The sequence below is a fragment of the Stenella coeruleoalba genome (genome assembly GCF_951394435.1).
Source record: "Stenella coeruleoalba genome assembly, chromosome: 6".
NCBI lineage: Eukaryota > Metazoa > Chordata > Mammalia > Artiodactyla > Delphinidae > Stenella > Stenella coeruleoalba.
In genome coordinates this window covers 99,777,912-99,797,964 of record NC_137151.1, presented here as the reverse complement: position 1 = coordinate 99,797,964, position 20,053 = coordinate 99,777,912, and the positions used below count along the sequence as shown (strand labels likewise).

The following is a 20,053-nucleotide window of genomic DNA, read 5'->3' as shown; positions in this document are numbered from 1 at the left end:
AATAGAGTGGGAAAACAGAAAAATAGCATGAACCCAGGAGAAACTAATAACAGACTTAAATAGTTACAAGGTGCTAGACATGGTTTTAAGCTCTTTACCATATAAATTCATTTACCCCTCACTACAACTCTATGAGGGGTAACTCCACTTTACAGATGAGGAAAGAGGACCTGGAGCTGTTGTGTGACTTGTCCAAAGTGGCAGCTAGTAAAGGAAGAGCCAAGGTTTGGACTCACGCTGCATTTAACAGGGTATGGTCAACCTCAGAGATATATATAGCTCATAAGGTAAGCTTTATCCAAGGATTCAATGCCACTTGCTAAAGTTTAAAGAGTTAATCTCAGTTGCCATTTATTCATCCATTTATTTCACAAATATTTACCAAAGGCATCTATGGGCAGCATACTGTTCCAGGCTTAATTATCAAGATATTGAAGAGTATACAGAGGCTACCTGTCCAGTCATTCCTATAGTATTGAACTCTCAAGTGTCTCAACAGACTATACATGTATAATAAATACACGTCTACTAAGATTAGAAATGCAATAACTATTCTCTGATTACAAAATCCAAAACCAATACTTCAAAACTTTCGAAATGTCACAGTCTTACTAGGTGGAATGTTTAGCATGATCCTCTGTATTTTCATCAATTAATAAGTACGCCTTGGACAACAATTTAAGTTGAACCTCATGAATTCCACCTTGTAGCAACATGTTTAATACAGCAGTAGTGTCTTCAAGTCAGAAATTTGGTGTTTTTGGATGGATGGATGGATGGATGGATGGATGGATAGATGGAAGGATAGATGAGTGAATTAATAGCTAAGAATGCCTGGCAATGTTCTAGTTGCTTAAAAATTGCATCTTTAAAAATAATTCAGTGTTTTCCAGTTTGTTAAACAATAACTATGACTCAGAAGAAAATTGTGATTTCTGTCCTTTCCATGGACTAAATATGTAACTTCAAGGAAGCCATTATGATGCCAGTTCCATCTGATGTGAGGATCAAATGAGCTAACTGAAATGAATTATGTAGCACCCTGCCTAATACATGTTAAACAGCATATTTTAAACTGCCTTTAAAGTGAAACACTATATGTAGAAAAGCAAAAATTCAAATGATACAAAAAGCTATACAATGCAAAATACGTTTCTTCTGGCCAAGTTTTCCTGCTATTATTACTACTATTATTAGAGATCTCCAAGCAAAAATAACATCTCCCTGTGATTAAGAAGGGAGAGGTTTACAGACTAGGAGATAACATCCTTTGAGTCAGAACCAAGTGAAATAACACGTGTATTCTGGCTAAATTCCAGCATGAGTGATTAACATTCTCCAACTTCAAATAATTTTTATTATTAGCCAACACTTGTCCATCCCCAATAATACACATGTTGCATACAGGCCACAGAATGAGGCAGCCTCTCTTGGCATGTTCACAATCTGTGCATACTTTCCACTGAGGGTTTCCCTTTCTTTTTGATTGCTATTCCATAGCTTTTCAACTCCCACTACTTTCAACCCTGGGATGTTTGCCGACACTGAGTGCCAAGTAGTTCCAAAGAAACAAAAAAAATATGAGCACCTGTAGAATCCCAGGGAATGAAAGAGGTAAAGTACATTTTAAACATATTTATTAACAGTTTTGATGTTTGTGAAGCGATTTATATTTATTTCTTTGAATTTTGCGGCTGGGATTAATACACATATTCCTCATTATTTTTCACAAAGTCTTGCTGATAAGCAGGAGGAAGAGGGCTATTCTGCAATTTTGTCTCCCCGTCTGTATAAGTGGGATCCAGGACACAAGAACGACTCAGCCCTAAAGTGCAGTCCTGAGTCCCTCAAGAACTCAGGCCCTCCTGCCTTTTTTCTGCCTTCTTCCCAGTAGAAGGAAGGGGTGGGGGGAGCGGGAAACAATTCAAACCCTCTTTGTAAGCGTGTGAATGAATCTCAAGAATGCTAAACACCTCAGTCTTCCAACCTAATTAGAACACGTAGAAAAGAGGCATTTTCAGGACATTTAAAACTTGCAGCATAATAAGCCATCTGGAGAGCGCCACAGTGCGTCCCAGTGGTCGAGGCGCCCAGCAGGTCTTCGCGCGGGCTACCCGCTGCTCCGTGCGCCCCGGATCCCCGGCGGCGCGCGGGTGCGCGGCTCAGCAGCGGGTAGCCCCGGGGTGGGGGTGCAGCCCCTGCCCATCACAGAGCCCGGAGCTAAAGTTACTTTTCTCTGCGGGCGACTTCGAACTGCCTGGATTTTTAACCCGATAAACTGATAAAGGACTAACACGTCTGGAGTCTTCCAAAGACGGAAAGAAAATCACTTTCTTGTCGCAACAGTAAGATTTTGTTACGAAATGCAAAAGTAAAGGTTAAAGCCTGGGAGATAACCGGTCGCATATGGGGGGACGGGGGAGGAGGTGGTAAAAATTGTGGATGTCGCGTCCCAACTACCTCGGTTCGAATCCCAGGTTTGCCATTTGAGAGCCTACTCTGTGTTAGGCGCTCGGAATACCGCGCTGAACAAGATTATCTAGGTTGTGGCTTTCTTGGGGGAACTATCATTAGCTCGGTTGCCTTGGTATGCTTCTAAACTCTTGTTTCTTCACCTATAAGGAGTGCCTGCCTCATAGAATTGTCGTAAGGTTCTGAGACATCCTGTATTAAGATAAGAACGATTAACGCGCTGTCTGACACACAGTAGGGGCTCAGTAAGCATTTGTACTTCTCTCAATTTGAGCTCACCTGGTGAGGGCAGCGCAGAGAGGAGACAGGTCCCACGGTTAAGAATGATTCTTTGAGCAGTTCTTTTAAACAAGCGCTGGACTCTAAGGATGCTTACCTTCAAGATAGGAGACCTGGTAGGTGTCCTGGAAGCTAGGGTTCATAAGCGAGAACATTACGGGAAACTGAGCCCCGCACCAGTGGGAGCCAGCAGAGAACTCAGGAGGGACTTCTAGCTAGGGTTTCCCGCTCCGGGTCTCAAGAAGGCGTGATTAGCATTAGCCCCGCCCCCCATAGCTTCCCGGCCGGCGATTGGCCCACGCTCCTCGGCTGCCAGCTCCAGGCGGGGCCGGAGGGCGCCTGGAGAGAGGCCGAGCCCGCGGGGCAGTGGGCGGGGACGCGCGGAGAGCGTGGCGGGGCGGCCCACCAACCGAGCCCCAGCGCGAAGGGGCGGGGCCGGGGCGGAGCCTCCCGGCGGGCATTAGAAGCAGGTGACCCGGGCTGGGCGGGAGAGGCCAGTCAGCTCAAGGCAGTGACTCCGCTGCGGCCAGCGCCGCCGCCGCCGCCGCCGCCGCGCGCAGTTCAATACCCGCCGGAGGTGGGCCAAAGGGTGCTAGAGCGCGGGGGAGGAGCGGAGCCCGGCGCGTCCCGGGAGAACCGCCACCGCCTCCAGGAGTCCGCTGGAGCGCGGATCCCCCTGCAGGGGAGGAGGAGAGCGGCGGGCGGGACGCGGCGGCGGGCGCGCACCATGCAGTCCCGGCGGGGCCAGCGCTGGCTGCTCGCCGTGCTGTGAGGCGGCGGGATCCCCCGGTCGCCGCACACCGCCTTCCTCTTGCCCAGGTGCTGCCAGGCGCGCTCGCCCTTCGTCCGGCTCCCGGACCCTGGTGGAACGCACGGCCTGCCCCGCGTCCTGCCCCGCCCGGATCATGCGGGGGGGCCCGCAGGAGGTGAGGGCGAATGACCGGTCTGCGGCGACCTCGTTCAGGGGGCGACCCCCTCTCTGAGACGCCCCCACCTGCTGCCATGTGCTGCCTCCTCGGGTACCCAGCCTATCGCCAAACTTTCCCGATGCCAGCCTGTCTCTGAGTCGCGTTTCTGAGCGAAGTGTCCCAGAGACGGAGGGCCCAGGCTGGCTACGGACTATCTGCTTCTCTCGGCTTCCTCAGAGGTGAGAGCCCGCGCCTTCCCCTTCTCCCCGTTCTTTTCCCGGCCCTCTGCCCTTTTCCCGGGGGCTGAGCGCTCTGACCTTGGGGTGCAGGCTGGCAGGCCCTGCGAGAAGGGAGGCGGGGTGAGGGGCGGGGAGTCTGTAGTTTGGTTCCAGGAGGTGGGAGGGGAGGGGAGGGAGAGAGGTTAACTTAGAGTTTTGGAGACCGCTTGCGGGGATTGCGCCGTTGACGCCTCTCTATTTGGGAGTGGTTGCAATTTTTCTTCTCCTCCACCTTCTTTTTTAAAGAGTACTTCCCTTGGAATCGGAGCCCTAACCGTCCCTCCCCAGCCTTCTCCAGCGAAGAGCTGAGCGCTCCCTGCGGAGGCAGCGTCCTCCCGAAACAGTTTATCTTTGGACGGATTTCTTTAAAAGAAAAAGAAACCAACAGGTTGCCAGTCCCAGCGCCACACAAGTCGGCGGAGAGGGAAGCCCGGATCCCGGTTTCCCCTGCCTGAGCTGGCCCCGCGCTGGCTGCGGGAGACGAGGGGAGGGAGGGGGCTATGGCTCGGCCAGACCCGTCCGCGCCGCCTTCGCTGCTGCTGCTGCTCCTAGCGCAGCTGGCGGGCCGGGCGGCGGCCGCCTCCAAGGCCCCAGTGTGCCAGGAAATCACAGTGCCCATGTGCCGCGGCATCGGCTACAACCTGACGCACATGCCCAACCAGTTCAACCACGACACGCAGGACGAGGCGGGTCTGGAGGTGCACCAGTTCTGGCCGCTGGTGGAGATCCACTGCTCGCCGGACCTGCGTTTCTTCCTGTGCTCCATGTACACGCCCATCTGCCTGCCCGACTACCACAAGCCGCTGCCGCCCTGCCGCTCGGTGTGCGAGCGCGCCAAGGCCGGCTGCTCGCCGCTCATGCGCCAGTATGGCTTTGCCTGGCCGGAACGCATGAGCTGCGACCGCCTCCCGGTGCTGGGCCGCGACGCCGAGGTCCTGTGCATGGATTACAACCGCAGCGAGGCCACCACGGCGCCCCCCAGGCCCTTCCCGGCCAAGCCCACCCACTCAGGCCTGCCGGGGTCGCCGGCCTCGGGGAGCGACTGCGCCACCGGGGGCCCGTCGGTGTGCAAGTGCCGCGAGCCCTTCGTGCCCATTCTCAAGGAGTCGCACCCGCTTTACAACAAGGTGAGGACGGGCCAGGTACCCAACTGCGCGGTGCCCTGCTACCAGCCGTCCTTCAGCCCCGACGAGCGCACGTTCGCCACCTTCTGGATCGGCCTGTGGTCTGTACTGTGCTTCATCTCCACCTCCACCACGGTGGCCACCTTCTTAATAGACATGGAACGCTTCCGCTACCCTGAGCGCCCCATCATCTTCCTGTCAGCCTGCTACCTGTGCGTGTCTCTGGGCTTCCTGGTGCGCCTGGTCGTGGGCCATGCCAGCGTCGCCTGCAGCCGCGAGCACAGCCACATCCACTACGAGACAACGGGCCCTGCGCTGTGCACTGTCGTCTTCCTGCTGGTCTACTTCTTTGGCATGGCCAGTTCCATCTGGTGGGTCATCCTGTCGCTCACCTGGTTCTTGGCGGCTGGCATGAAGTGGGGCAACGAGGCCATTGCGGGCTATGCGCAGTACTTCCACCTGGCCGCGTGGCTCATCCCCAGTGTCAAGTCCATCACTGCGCTGGCACTGAGCTCTGTGGACGGGGACCCGGTAGCCGGCATCTGCTACGTGGGGAACCAGAACCTGAACTCGCTGCGCGGCTTCGTGCTGGGCCCGCTGGTGCTCTACCTGCTGGTGGGCACGCTCTTCCTCCTGGCGGGCTTCGTGTCGCTCTTCCGCATCCGCAGCGTCATCAAGCAGGGCGGCACCAAGACGGACAAGCTGGAGAAGCTCATGATCCGCATCGGCATCTTCACGCTGCTCTACACTGTGCCAGCCAGCATCGTGGTAGCATGCTACCTGTACGAACAGCACTATCGCGAGAGCTGGGAGGCTGCGCTCACCTGCGCGTGCCCCGGCCCGGACTCTGGCCAGCCGCGCGCCAAGCCCGAGTACTGGGTGCTCATGCTCAAGTACTTCATGTGCCTTGTGGTGGGCATCACGTCGGGCGTTTGGATTTGGTCCGGCAAGACTGTGGAGTCGTGGCGGCGCTTCACCAGCCGCTGCTGCTGCCGCCCGCGGCGGGGCCACAAGAGCGGCGGCGCCACGGCCGCGGGGGACTACGCCGAGGCGAGCGCAGCGCTCACGGGCAGGACCGCGCCGCCGGGCCCCGCCGCCGCCGCCGCCGCCTATCACAAGCAGGTGTCCCTGTCGCACGTGTAGGAGGAGGCCGAGGCCGAGGGACCGGGACCGGGGCCGGGAGTTGAGGGAGGGAGGTTGTTTTGTTTGGTAGCTTTGCCAAGGTCACTTCCGTTTACCTTCTTGGTGCTGATGCCCCCTCCCGGGGCAACTTGGAGAGAGGGGAGAGGGACCGTTTCAAGGGGAGTACCTGTCCCAGGACTTCTCAAAGGGGTTCAGCTCACGTCTGTTCTATCTTACTGCCTTTTCAAGAGGAACCCTGTTTTTAATTTATATATAGTTTTCTTAATTTTTAACTTTGTTGCATTTTGGCAACAAAATTTACCTTTGCTTTGGGGGCTTTACAATCCTAAAGTTGGCATTATAATGAAGTTCCACTTGGTTCAGGTTTCTTTGAACTGGGTGGTCTAAATTGGGAAAATATATTTCCTATACTTCTGTCTTTAAAAATAATGTGAACAGTGAAAGTTGCTGTGACTGGGAAGTTGTTCCGTGTGCTTTTCCAGGTTGTTTCTCCTTCCACTGCTTAAAGTGTCCAAGATGCTTTAAGGTGAGCTGCTTGTCCCTGTTTATAGTTCCTAAGTTAGGGGACACCCTAAGTCATACCAAGGAGGGGGGTAGCATAATGTGGTTAGGGCCTCCGGAAAGTGACAAGGTTAGGCAATGTTTAGAGATTCTAATGTGTCCGTCCTAGCTTCGTTTAGCAAGCTTCGGTTTCTTTTCTATAGTACTTGTAATCATTCTCGTTCTTAACAGTGCCAGCTTTGCTTGAATAAGTTAGAGGTAGCATTGCAGTGTCCGGAATAAATATTTGGAAGAATGCGAACCTAAGGGATGGTGATTGGTTGAACTTGAATTCTAGACTGTTAAGATGGCAGCTTTGTGCCCGAGGAGTGGGTGGTTCTTTTTTTTTTTTAACATCTATAGTGAGTGGTTCTTAATAGGCTTTGGTGATGCCACTTTTTAAAACTTGTGTTAAAACTTTGGTAAAAATAAACCCACTTCCTTCTTCTGGAAGGACTTAGTGATAGTGCTGAAGGGGGTTCCTTTTTACATTTAAGGACTAAAATGGATATAACTCCTGTAATTAAGTAAATTTCCAACACCTGTCTTATCTGCTCCACGCCCCCCCCCATCCCACCTCCTTTATCATGTTAAACAGTCTTTTTGCTTTTCTTATTCCTCCTCTCCTGGAGGGCTGTGATTAGAAACCACACCCACCCTTGAATGAGGTGCTTGAACGGGGGGGGGGGGGGGGGGGGGGGGAGGCTGGCTACCTGTGAACAAACACTGGCAGCGATGAGGGAAAATAAGTGTCCCTGGACTTTGGACTAGATTACAGCCAGATATTCCAAAAGCATCGAGACACTGCTCTCTGCGGCCTCTGGAAACAAATGAAACCCATAACACCCTTGCATAAGCTTTTAAAAACATGGATCAGTGTAGCAAAAGGAAAGCTGTTCCCCCCGCCCCCCTCGCCTCAATATATTTTTCTCTTCCTCCTCTTCTGAGAAAGCCTATATAGTGATGAGCACACACTTTACTGTTAGAGAATTCTGTTTGCTTTTCTAATCTGTTGAACTGTTCCCTCACTTATATATGAAAGCCTATGTATTGATGAATACACATGTACACACACCATGCACACATACTTTACTGTTAAAAATCCTGTTTGCTTTCCTAATCTATTTAACCGTTCATTCAAGAAGAGTGTGAGGCCATTACTGGGGAAGGGGGTGACAGTGCATTGGCCAGCAGAATACCAGTGACCAGGACTGAGTGGGAACTAAATTTAAGAAGCTAAAATGGCAAAAACAATTAAAATTTGGGAATGTCTCCCTAGAGAAACAAGTGTAGGGGTTTGCGCTTCATTTATACCAAAGTTGGAAAAGTCAGATTTAAGCCCAGGCCAGTTTTTACATTATGGATATTAAGTAAACAAGTGTATACTTTCCATAGTGGATTTAAGCACTTTGCTGGTGGAAAGAAGCCTGGTGTTATAGTTTTCATGGACTTTCAAAAGCTATTCACGTTTATAAAAATGCACTGCTCTTACACACTCATCCTCTGAATCAAAATGTCAGTATATTCGACAAAACCTTGTACACAGAGCTACAGAACTTTTTGCACGTCTAATTCCTCTACTTGTTCAGAAGAAGCTTCTTAGAACCTTGAAATAGATCCCCTGCCTGAGGGCCAGTTCCTCTCTTGTTTTTCAAATGAGGAACTTTTCTGATCACCTTGACCTCTTCCCTCAGTTAACATGTCTTCCCAGAAAGTACATAGATTATTCTGCTGCTTTAGGTCATTGTGACTAATTTGGGTTTTTCCTCTTCCTTTTTTTTTTTTGTGGAGGAGTGTAAACATGACGCAGAATGTATCTAAAAGTTGTGGGATGATGTGGTTGAAGTGATTTAATTCTTCCTTTTAAAACAACTATTTTTCATTTTGGCAACATACCAAACCTAAAAAGAACAACCAATTTACTTAAAAAAAAAAAAGACAGTTAAGACACAGGATACCAAGCCAAGGAGAGGCAATACAGGTCATGCATTTGGAGATCTAGGTCCAGGCCAACTCTCAGAGCTGCCTCTGTTTTCAGCCTCTGTTTTCACCGCTGCCCTCCCCCTCCCTTACCTCAAAGATGAAGCCCACCTGCTTCCCTCAAGTTTTACCTCAGCCACCCCTCCTGCTACCCAGGGCAGAGAAGCCCATCTATTTATGGTCGCCCCCTATTTCCATCTCATATGCTGTTTTCTTCTGATTTTTATTTTTATTAGGCAAACAATCCGTACTCATGAAAACAATTACAAAATGAAAGGTTGTGGGTTGGTTTAGCAACTTCTTCACAGCCAGCTCTGATTTTAGGAAGGATTTAAGGCCCAGTTTAGTTTCACAGGTACAGCTTTTGGGCTGTCCCTTTCATGGTTCAATTGTAAGCAGCGTCTCCCGTCATAGATTTTAGGGGGTAAAGATTTAGAAGGAACTAATATGTGACTTCTCAGTAAATCAGTTGACAAGACTTAGGAAGTCGTTCTAATTTATATTCTTAACCTCACACTTTGAAGTTGTCTAAATTGGCTGAAAATAAGTCTTCTCGGTGCCTTATTGGTTTATCCTTGCAAACCTTTGTCATGTTTTCTCGTAGTCATTTCCAGTGGTAAGCCTGTGTGTGTGTTGTGTGTAATTGTGAGCAATGTACAAGCTTAAATAATGTGCTGACAGCACTGTTTCCAAGTTGGTATTCATTAGGCCGTTTCCTCCTGGGCTAGGGCTGCACTAATCCTGACACCGGCTGCCAGGAGAAAACCTCATGGATCCCACACCGCACCTTAATAACAGCATCTGTGACCTGCAGTCTCAAGTACAGAATGGGAACCCCAGAGCTAGGAAATGTAGTTGTATATTTTAATGAACTGCTACCCCTGCTAAAGAGGCTTCTTTCACTTTTGTGCTCTACAGAAAGACCAAGGGGGGTAGGAGGGACAAAGCTTTGAATAACTGCTTTCTAACACCGAATGTGGCCAACAGGATAGAGAACATCACAAATCTAGGCAGGTGTGAGGTACAGTGGCTGAGGATTTCCTGCTCCCCCTGCATGCCCTTTCTTGCCTCCAAAGTCCAATCAAGTGATCCTGGGAAAGAAATACACCTAGGTTGAGGAGGGTGGTTTTGAAAGCAAAAGCTACCAAGACATTAAAGCAGGGTGAATGAAGAAGGGTAGGCAGGATGAAAGTAAGTAACCTGGCTCAGAACTCTCAAAAGCTTCTAGCAGCTTGATGACAATTACAGGATTTATTTCAGTCTGTGGTACATCATTTGAAGACGATATTACTTCATGTTGTTACAAACTGTATGTATAGTATGTATGTGTTGTGGGTGTGTATATAAATAATATATATTATATATATGAGAGATTTAGTGACTTTTGATACGGGTTTGGTGCAGGTGAATTTATTACTGAGCCAAATGAGGCACATACTGAGTCAGTAGTTCGAGTCCAGGGCATTCAATACTTTTTCTGATTTCCGTGTATGTGTAGTGCCTGTCCCATGCGGTATTGTCAGTGTCATGTCAAATCCAGAACTCAAAGCAGAGCCAGCGATATTTTATTTGTAGACAATCAACTAGAATCTATAAAATTATTACTGGCAGATGATTATAATTCCAGGGTCCCTAACACTAGCAAAAGGAAACCCAGAGCATCTTGATAAGAAGTTTTCTGTTTTTGTTTTGTTCCTGGAAGTCAGTAGAAAAGCAGTTGTATGTGGTTATATTAGTGTCAAGATACTTAATTTGCTGACCTTATTATTTCAGAAAAAAAAAAATTGTATGTATTATATTTGTGGGAAGTTAAACTAATGCTTTGAGATTTTTATCAAATATGGAGAGTAGTTATTTATGAAAAACAAAGAAATGTCTATTTTTGTTTCTTTGTTCCCAATTCATGTAGATAAATTTTAAAGTGCATTAAAGCAATGGTAAAGCAAATAAGATGCTGTACAAGTATTTTTCTCATGCTTTTATGGAGAGACACTGTTTTCTAAGAGTATCTGAAGGAGGTATGTGCATTCTAATTTCATGATCAGATTTCTCAGATGTACTTTGAATATAAGTGGCAATGTTTTTATTGATAATAAAATCAAGGAAATTCCAATCACCAGAAGGAGAACTAATGAAAACATGTTTTACCTGAATATACTTCATAGGTTTCTCCTGCTGATCCTGTGATTGTTTCATGATGCACTTGAAGAAATGAAGGAAAATCCACGTAAGAACAGAGACATTGCCTGAGATTGTGTTCTATTTTATCAACCCTCCATCTATACTCTGTACTGAAGCAATTTGGATAGAAGTGCTGCTCTTGTGTGTGTCTGATTTGCAGTCAGAAACCCCCAAAACTTTATCATTCAGCAGTTAGATCCACAACTTTGTATTAAGGTCTAAATACAAGTCAGGGAACCCAGATAAGATAAGAGGATATATGGTTCTCCCTCTGTATTTGTGGGTAATTGGTTCCAGTAGTCTCCCTCCCCCCGTGCCGCCCCATACCGAAATCCATGGATGCTCAAGTCCCTTACATAAAACGGTGTAGTATTTGCATATAACCTACGCACAACCTCCCATCTTCCCCCGCACCCTCCTTTATACTTTAAGTCATGTCTAGATTACTTATAATACCAAATACAAATCCTAAGTAGTTGTAAATATAATGCAAATGGTTGGTGGTGTGCGGCCAATTCAAGTTTTGCTTTCTGTAACTTTCTGAAATTTTTTTCCCTAAATATTTTCAATCCATGGTTGGTTGAATCCACTGATGCAGAACCTGTGGATACGGAGGGCCAACTGTAAATTGATTTAGAGTCGGCACTTCCCTGACAATCTGGACAGATGCTTAGTAAACCTGAGATAATTAATTCAGCATCCAAGTGAGTACTATGAGATTGGTACATGTTAGGGCATTTGGGAGAACAGAAAATACAGCAGTTGAGCTGCATCCTGGTGCAAGAGCCACTGTGCCTTACCCGTACAGGTCTCTAGTTGGCACATCTTCCCAATGCTTTCTCATTGTTCATTCCCCCCAGTGGGAAAGGGGGGCACTGTTTGACTTAGGAAGTTGGAGAAATAGGTAATAATGCTTCTTTTAGTGATTTAGTTACAGAGCTCTTACGTGCAACAGAATGAGCGGAAGTAGAATGGTTCTGTGCATAGACTTGGGAGCTAGACTGATTAGGGATTCAACTCCCAGCTCCATCATTCATGGGCTGTTGATCCTGAACAAATTACTTAAGCTCTTAGTACTTCATTTGTGTACTTCATCTTAGTACTTTCTCATCTGTGAAAGGGGGATAATGATAGTACTTATATTTTAGGGTTGAGAGGATCTAAAAGATTAAATCAGGTTAAGGTAAGTAAAACAAGGAGGAAGCAGCCATTCAGGCGTGGAATGGAAAGGGGATTGAAAGATGAGGTTTCAAATTTGTGTCTGCATAAGAATCATTTGGGGTTCCTATTAGAAATGTAGATTCCCAGGCTTCAGCTCCAGGAATTGAGATTAATTTGGGATCCAAGAATTAGGTCTTTTTGTTCTGTTTTAGTAAACTTTTAGAATTATTTTAGGCTTACAGAAAAGTTGCAAAGATATATCCATTTTGCCCTAATATTAACATATTATCATAGCACATTTGTTAAAACTAAGAAGTCAACATTAACGCACTACTGTTAACTCCAGACTTCATTTGGATTTCACCAGATTTTCCACTGATGTTCTTTATCTGTTCTAGGATTCCACATTGCATTTAGAGAAGCTTCATTTCTTACAGGGACTTTCAGCCCATGAGAGGCAGGTGTGGTCTGGAGACCACATCTTGAGAAACATTAGGACATGTCAAGGGCTGAGGAAGGTCAAATTGCCCCATCCTCACCACCATCCTGGTGGTGGTGGGGTTGGATATAGAAATTTGACTTGAAGAGTCGGGATGGAATCCTCTCCCTTAGATGAGAGGGGTTACCTTAAGAAGTGAGGCATCTATTCCTAATGCCAGATGAAATGAGTTTTGGAGTTCGGAAGGTGGGGTTGCTGCCTAGCCTGAGGAGATACATCTAGGGTTGTGGGCAGATCAGGGGAGTGAGGGCAGCAAATTGGGAACAACTACTTTGTGGGAACACAGGAGGGCTCAAGTAGTTGATTAAAGGGGATTACCAGGGGCCAGTTAGCCTGTGAGACATATAAATCCTGTATTTCCTGGAACCTGGTGATAATGTTTTAGAAATGGGTCATAGTAGTAACCAACATCAAGCACTGCCACATTGGACACGAGCAGAAAGTCAAAGGGTGAAGCTGAGATGACCTTGCTGAGAGAGTGCAGCGGGAGGTGGACGAAACACTGACGCCCTGTGTTTGGAAGAGTCGGTTCCCCCAGTGAGGAGATAAAGGGCTACCATCTGAGGAGCTAGATGTAAAGGTCAGTAGAATTGAGAATGGTAAGATGAAGGAATAGATGTTGTAAGAAAAAGCTAGCAGAGTAATTTGAGGTCTTGAAGTAGAGGTCGACATATTCTTGAGGACCTTAGGTTCTGAGGCTGTCTCTAATCACATTCAAATTACTTAGCTGCCCTCACAGCAGTTAGTCATCACCTAACCTGTTCCTTTTTTTTTTTAAAGAACATTAACCTCTTTCCATTTGACTCTGGATTTCTAATTTCTGTACTACTTCACTTTCCTGGTTTTTTCTGCATGTTAGAGACCCTAAACCATAAACTGGTATTCATAACATTTGTTTCACATGAAGTGCATGTTATCTCATCTGCCAAACCCATTTAAAATGGACTAGTGGAAATTGCCTCAGAAGCCAAACAGGTTGCACCTGTGTACAAGGGACCAGGTGTCTCTGAAGGGCTCCTAGATCTTTTGTATTCTTGCTGGCAAGGTGTCAGGCTGACCAGGTTGGTAAGTGGCTAACAGTTAAGATTTTAGGTGATCTAATCCTTAACTTGATTGATAGATGCTGGGTGTAATCTACAGATTCTGCATAGAAATTAGCACTTACCTCTGGGAGAGCCCCTACCAGCTGTCCAGTGCTTTACCAAATAGCTCTATACTCAAGAATGCGGCTTCTGGGTGAGGGAACAGTCGTAGTCATTTTACATGTGGTTAGAGAGAAGGCTTGGGTGATGAAAGATTTTAGCTAACCTACACGCTATAGGTAAACATTTTCGAAAACATTGCATAACCTGAATACAGAGTGAATTGTTTTCCAGTAAATACTGGCTTCAGCATTTTTCAAAAATCAAAGAATGGTATATTTTATAGAATGGGAAAACTAAGAAATGAAACTTGACCTGTTGTAAAACTAGGATTTAGTGCTGTTGAATTTCAATAACGGGCATACAGGGTACATTAGGAGTAAATGTCAAAGAATAGGGTCATGATGGGATCTGATACAGGGTGGAAAAATTTCTCTTAACCAGAAACACTGGGCCCTAAGAAGTTGGCTTAGGGTCAACCATATGAATTTAACATACAAAAACGGCAATTTAATTTGGTTCAAACATACATTTCAAACCTCTGTCTTTTCCTTGTAAAGAATGAAGTTCAGTTCACGATATACCAGAGTTAAAATTGCACAGCTGTCAGTATTCCACTAGAGAAAAAAAAATTTTTTTAAAAAGCGAAAAAATAAAATTTGAGTTCAGGTAGTCAGATATTCTTTTATAGTCTTACTACTTTAGGGAACAAACCCTTCCTAGGTATAAAATCCTGGAAAAAAATGCCATAGTTGCCACCCTATTAGTAACTAGTTTCCATGCCCCATATTTGTTGGAGAACCTACTTTCAGTGATGTTTAAATTTTTACCTTAATTTGCCTCAATTTCCCATTTATTAAAATGGCTGTATTGCCTCTAGAATTAAAGCTGAAGGGAAAAAGCAATTTTTAGTGATTCTCCCTATTCTACCAACTTGTTCTTGAAGCTACAGTCATGTCCAATGTTCCTACCCCAATTTTTTTTGTTTTAAACCTTCGACCACTCGAGATATGTCAGCATTTCTGCTTAGTAACTGGCATATTATTACGCGGTGCAAACTATTGATATAAACAGTGACTTGTGATAGATTTTTTTCCCTTCTGTACTAAATAAGATCATTTCTCCTAGTCAGCAACTTAACAAGAACAAAGTTAAAGGTCTGACCTTAGGAAGGTAATTAAGGTGGATGAAAACATGGCAATACTATCAGGACTGATGGAATATTGCTCAAGTGCAGTGGCTAGGGTCTAAAAGAAACTTTAGAGATCTGGTATGTTTCCAACTGAATGTAAGTGAAATAGCATGTTAAAGTCAAATTACGTGGCTTGTTTAAAAGTCACCCTCTTAGGGGCTTCCCTGGTGGCGCAGTGGTTGAGAGTCCGCCTGCCGATGCAGGAGACACGGGTTCGTGCCCCAGTCCGGGAGGATCCCTACATGGCGCGGAGTGGCTGGGCCCGTGAGCCATGGCCGCTGGGCCTGCGCATCCGCAGCCTGTGCTCCGCAACGGGAGAGGCCACAACAGTGAGAGGCCCGCGTACCGCAAAAAAAAAAAAAAAAAGTCACCCTCTTAACAGCAACCACAATTCTACTGCTTCCTGTTCTTCCATTTTCTTTCCTGTTCAATTGCTTGAAGCCCTCAAACAACTCAAGTTCTGATTCTACAGTATCCCTGTAATTCCTTTCTCTGTGTATTTACCTACTTTTATCTTTCAATGTGCATTTCCATCTTGGCACCATAACAAACAATTAAAAAATGCTATCTAATGCATTATGCCACCGAGCACTGTAGCCAGTGATTTTAAGTTAGATTATCTTCAGGTTGAAAAGAGCGTAAGCTGAAGAAATAAATGACTACATCTTAACTAAAGGCAGGGGTCAAAACAACTTATGGTTAGTTTGAAAATGCTTTAAGGCCCGACTATCAGAGCTGATTGAAAACATTTGAGTTAGACAGAGTTGTTATGTGAATAGTGAGAAGTGTTACAAACACAGTAGCCATATGTTTTAATTAAAATAGAGTTTATTAGCTTTTCTTTTAATATAAACATGAGGAAGAAAAACCACATAAGTTGTAGCATTCTTTTCAAAATAAAACTGCAATCAGTATTTGAAGCTCCAAACTCCATAAACAATATTTTTTGAGGTGGTAGATTGTAATATTTTATATACCGTAATTTATCATTTATGTCTCTGTCCTTTAAAAATGATGGAACCTGCAGCACTCAATATAATGTGAAGCCTTGCTACAAAGAGAGAAAGTATTTCTGGCCCAGAAATGCTTTGTTTACAGGCAAAATTCCTAGGATTACATTTGAGAAGGTAGGAGGAGAAAGATTTCACATACTTGAGAACACTAACTTTTTTTTTTTTAACATTTCAAGTTTAGGTGACATCGTTACCAATCTCCTAAAAGACTGATTACTGGACCTCCCTGCCTTTTAAAGCCTGAGGTAAGGGTTCCTAAGGTTTTACATGATTCCTCTTAAATAGCAGAACTTGAAGTGAGACACCTACAGCCAGGTTAACACATAGGATAGAAAAGCTGTTTCGTATCACTTACTCTATCACTACTATCAGGGTCCAGTTCCTTTCAATTTATTACATGTGAATTAACACTGTTGTTCATAATTCCTTTACCAAATCTAGAAAAAAGAAACTTAGGTGATCAAGCAGGTAAGCGGCCCAGCCTTGCAAAGGACTACTTTAGAAAGAGATGGGCAGGTCTATGAAGATACAAGGTATCCCCTTAAGTCTTAGTGCAATTTTAAGCTTTGAAACTTGTAGAAGTGTAAATGCCACCAACTTAACAAAACATCATTTGAAAGTTTAATTGAATTTCTTCTAAACTCATTTTTTTAACATCTTTATTGGAGTATAATATTGCTTTACAGTGGTGTGTTAGTTTCTGCTTTGTAACAAAGTGAATCAGCTGTACGTATACATATATCCCCATATCTCCCCCCTCTTGCGTCTTCCTCCCACCCTCCCTATCCCACCCCTCTAGGTGGTCACAAAGCACCCAGCTGATCTCCCTGTGCTATGCGGCTGCTTCCCACTAGCTATCTGTTTTACATTTGGTAGTGTGTATATGTCCATGCCACTCTCTCACTTCGTCCCAGCTTACCCTTCCCCCTCCCCGTGTTCTCAAGTCCATTCTCTCTGTCTGCATCTTTATTCCTGTCCTGCCCCTAGGTTCTTCACAACCTTTTTTTCTTTTTTAGATTCCATATGTATGTGTTAGCACACGGTATTTGTTTTTCTCTGACTTACTTCACTCTGTATGACCTCACTACAAATAACTCAATTTCGTTTCTTTTATGGCAGAATAATATTCCATCGTATATATGTGCCACATCTTCTTTATCCAATCATCTGTCAGTGGACACTTAGGTTGCTTCTGTGTCCTGGCTATTGTAAATAGAGCTGCAATGAACATTGTGGTACATGACTCTTTTCAAATTATGGTTTTCTCAGGGTATATGCCCAGTAGCGGGATTGCTGGGTCGTAGGGTAGTTCTATTTTTAGTTTTTTAAGGACCCTCCATACTATTCTCCATAGTGGCTGTATCAATTTACATTCCCACCAACAGTGCAAGAGGGTTCCCTTTTCTCCACACTCTCTCCATTTATAGTTTGTAGATTTTAATTTTTTTAATATGGAACGCTTCACGAATTTGCCTGTCATCCTTGCGCATGGGCCGTGCTAATCTTCTCTGTATCGTTCCAATTTTAGTATATGTGCTGCCGAAGCAAGCACGTTTGTAGATTTTTTGATGATGGCCATTCTGACCTTAAGCTCTTAATTTTTTATTTCAGCCCATTGTTTGCTATCCTCAAGAGGGGCTGAAACAGAACATTAATATTAAAAGCTTAATGTTTAAAATTTACAAACCTAAATGAGTTTAGAAGAAATTCGATTAAACTTGCAAGTGACGTTTTGCCAGTCTGTAGCATTTATAATTCTGCAACAGTGTTCTGGAGTATCCAAGCACACTATATTCAGGCTTGCAATTTCACTGAGACTTCTGGGACACCTTCTAGTTCACTGCCGGCTTGTTAATTACTGGACCACCATGTTGGCTGGAATTATGAAAATATCCTTTAATACAAGTATGTAACAAAGAGGAAAATCATCACAAAATCAGAAGCACCATCATAGTTAACAAGAAATGCATCACGGACCCAATAGAAGTAAATAACCTACTTTCTCTGTTTATGATCCCAAACATGCTAATATGCTAATAAGTACTGCCTGCAAAGAATGTGGATGACAAGTGTTATTCAGCAGCTTTTTGGTTTAAACTGATTGCCAATAATGACTAGCAGCTTCAGTGGTACAGTAGGGAGGAAGAACCCTTCAAAACCTAACGATGCTACAACAGTCTGTTCCTAAGTTTGGCTTTATGAGTTGTTAGGAGTCACATGTTTTAATGGTAATACTGCACTGATTCTAAAGGAATATGCAGCAGTATGGGACAGTGAGGCAAGAAAAACAGGAAAAATTATATAGTTAGTGTCTTTAAAGTCTAAAAATTTAAACTATTAATTAAAAAACCTCACATAGTTCACAGCTATCGGCCTACACAGTAAGCAGATATTTGTGCGTGGATTGGGAGCTTTTCGCTTTGGAGTGGTTTTTGTAACTCTGTTTACATTAAAAAGGACAGAAGAGTGTGTTACATTGACGAGGTCCCGTTCTTTCCTACAGCATAATCTTCGCTTGTCCATGAGTCTCTTGAATTCAATGTCTTTCTTTAAGGTGAAAATACTAACTTTGCTGGTTTCTGAGCAGGAGAGGTGATATTTCTCCAGTCCTTGTTACGAGGGGTTTATGATGTTACAACCCCTCACTTCTCCCTTAAGAGAGGATGGCATTGGAGCGCTGAATACCAATGAAATTATCAGCGCTGAAAGACCTTCTCATAGCAGCTCTACACAAGTCTTTGTATTTGTCTTCACACAATCTGGAAATGGCCTAGGAAAGTCAATCAGGTAGAACATAGGTACAATTAGGGGAAAAAAAAATGTTCGGACCTTAAAAAAACAAAAAAGCATCATTGATAAGGCACACATCTACATTCGTTTAGATAGTTCATAGTTACTGCTACTTTGGATAGCTGATATCTACACTAACTGACAATTCTCTAAGGTGATAACCTTTAAGGGCTATGATTAGATTGCTGGGGCAAGGGATAACTTGCCCTAATAACTTGGAGTTACTTAAAAATTGGGTTCCTAATGATAGGCTCCTAATAGCAATATCATCTGTTACCTACACACTTGATCCTTAAACGTAATGGACATACACTTGGGCAAAATCAGTGTTTACTCAGCTATTCAACTTCTATTCAATTTTCATTAGTTATTACATACTCTAAGAAAATTTTAATGAGGTAGGTATGTGCTGAAGGTAGGAGAGGTCTAATGACTGAAGCGCTGAAAGGTGCTATTTCACTTGCACATAAATTATGGTAGAAAAACATCTTATTCTAAAGTACCACCAAGGTACCACAGAAAGTATCAATTTTAAATGTGTTCATTTCAGTTGTGAATTTTGCTGTATACCCACCAAAAATCATAAGCCATAAATATTACTTTGTTCCATGTACGTTACCATTTACATTAAAAACTCATGTACTTTCTACATCCAGTATCTGAACCCACATTTTACCTTCCAAGTATAGGTCTCTCAGGTTAGCCACCGATGCTTTGTCTAATAAACTCATGGGACTGAACTGTGATACACACACACACACACGAACTGCAAGCTGAGTAAAAAACAGTTAAGAGGGATTTCCCTGGTGGCGCAGTGGTTAAGAATCTGCCTGCCAATGCAGGGGACATGGGTTTGTGCCCTGGTCCGGGAAGATCCCACATGCCAAGGAGCAACTAAGCCCGTGCGCCACAACTACTGAGCCTGGGCTCTAGAGCCCGTGCTCTGCAACAAGGGCAGCCACTGCAATGAGAAGCCCGCGCACCGCAATGAAGAGTAGACCCCGCTCGCCGCAGCTAGAGAAAGCCCGCGTGCAGCAGCGAAGACCCAATGCAGCCATAAATAAATAAATTTATTTATTTAAAAAATCAAGACAGTAGAAATAGTAGAAATAGTCCAAAACATCAATTATATATAGAAAAAAAAAGACAGTTAAGAGTGGTAAGTAGATTATGTAGGTACATATGATTAGGGATACAATTTTAAGAAATTATTCATGTATGGTTATATGTTAAGTGTAGAGGTTCAAAGGGAAAACCATTAAGAACAGATTAAATATGATTTAAAGTATTCTGAATTATGGTTACAGAAGAGACAATTTTTTTTTTATAATGTGAGATCCCTGTATAAACC

At 44.6% G+C, this 20,053-nt stretch overlaps 2 protein-coding genes across 4 annotated transcripts in view; one reads left to right on the top strand and one right to left on the bottom strand.

Moving 5' to 3' along the window:
* Positions 1-3,248: 3,248 nt before the first annotated feature.
* FZD5 (frizzled class receptor 5) lies at positions 3,249-7,357 on the top strand. 2 transcript variants are annotated; one of them, XM_079924827.1, is made up of 3 exons: positions 3,249-3,328; positions 3,571-3,898; positions 4,184-7,357. In XM_079924827.1, the coding sequence occupies exon 3, from the start codon at positions 4,438-4,440 to the stop codon at positions 6,202-6,204; it is 1,767 nt and encodes a 588-aa protein (XP_079780953.1). In that variant the 5' UTR covers positions 3,249-3,328; positions 3,571-3,898; positions 4,184-4,437; the 3' UTR covers positions 6,205-7,357. The 2 variants fall into 2 exon arrangements, with proteins under 2 accessions (XP_079780953.1, XP_079780952.1); XM_079924826.1 differs by having other exon boundaries at positions 3,315-3,898.
* Positions 7,358-16,740: 9,383 nt separating this feature from the next.
* The window catches only part of CCNYL1 (cyclin Y like 1), a 35,750-nt gene continuing 32,437 nt past the window's right edge, over positions 16,741-20,053 (bottom strand). For both annotated transcript variants that reach the window (XM_079923719.1, XM_079923720.1), the window contains one exon: positions 16,741-18,682. In XM_079923719.1, coding sequence (XP_079779845.1) covers positions 18,566-18,682 — 117 coding nt within the window. In that variant the 3' untranslated portion in view covers positions 16,741-18,565. The remainder of the gene's footprint in view (positions 18,683-20,053) is intronic.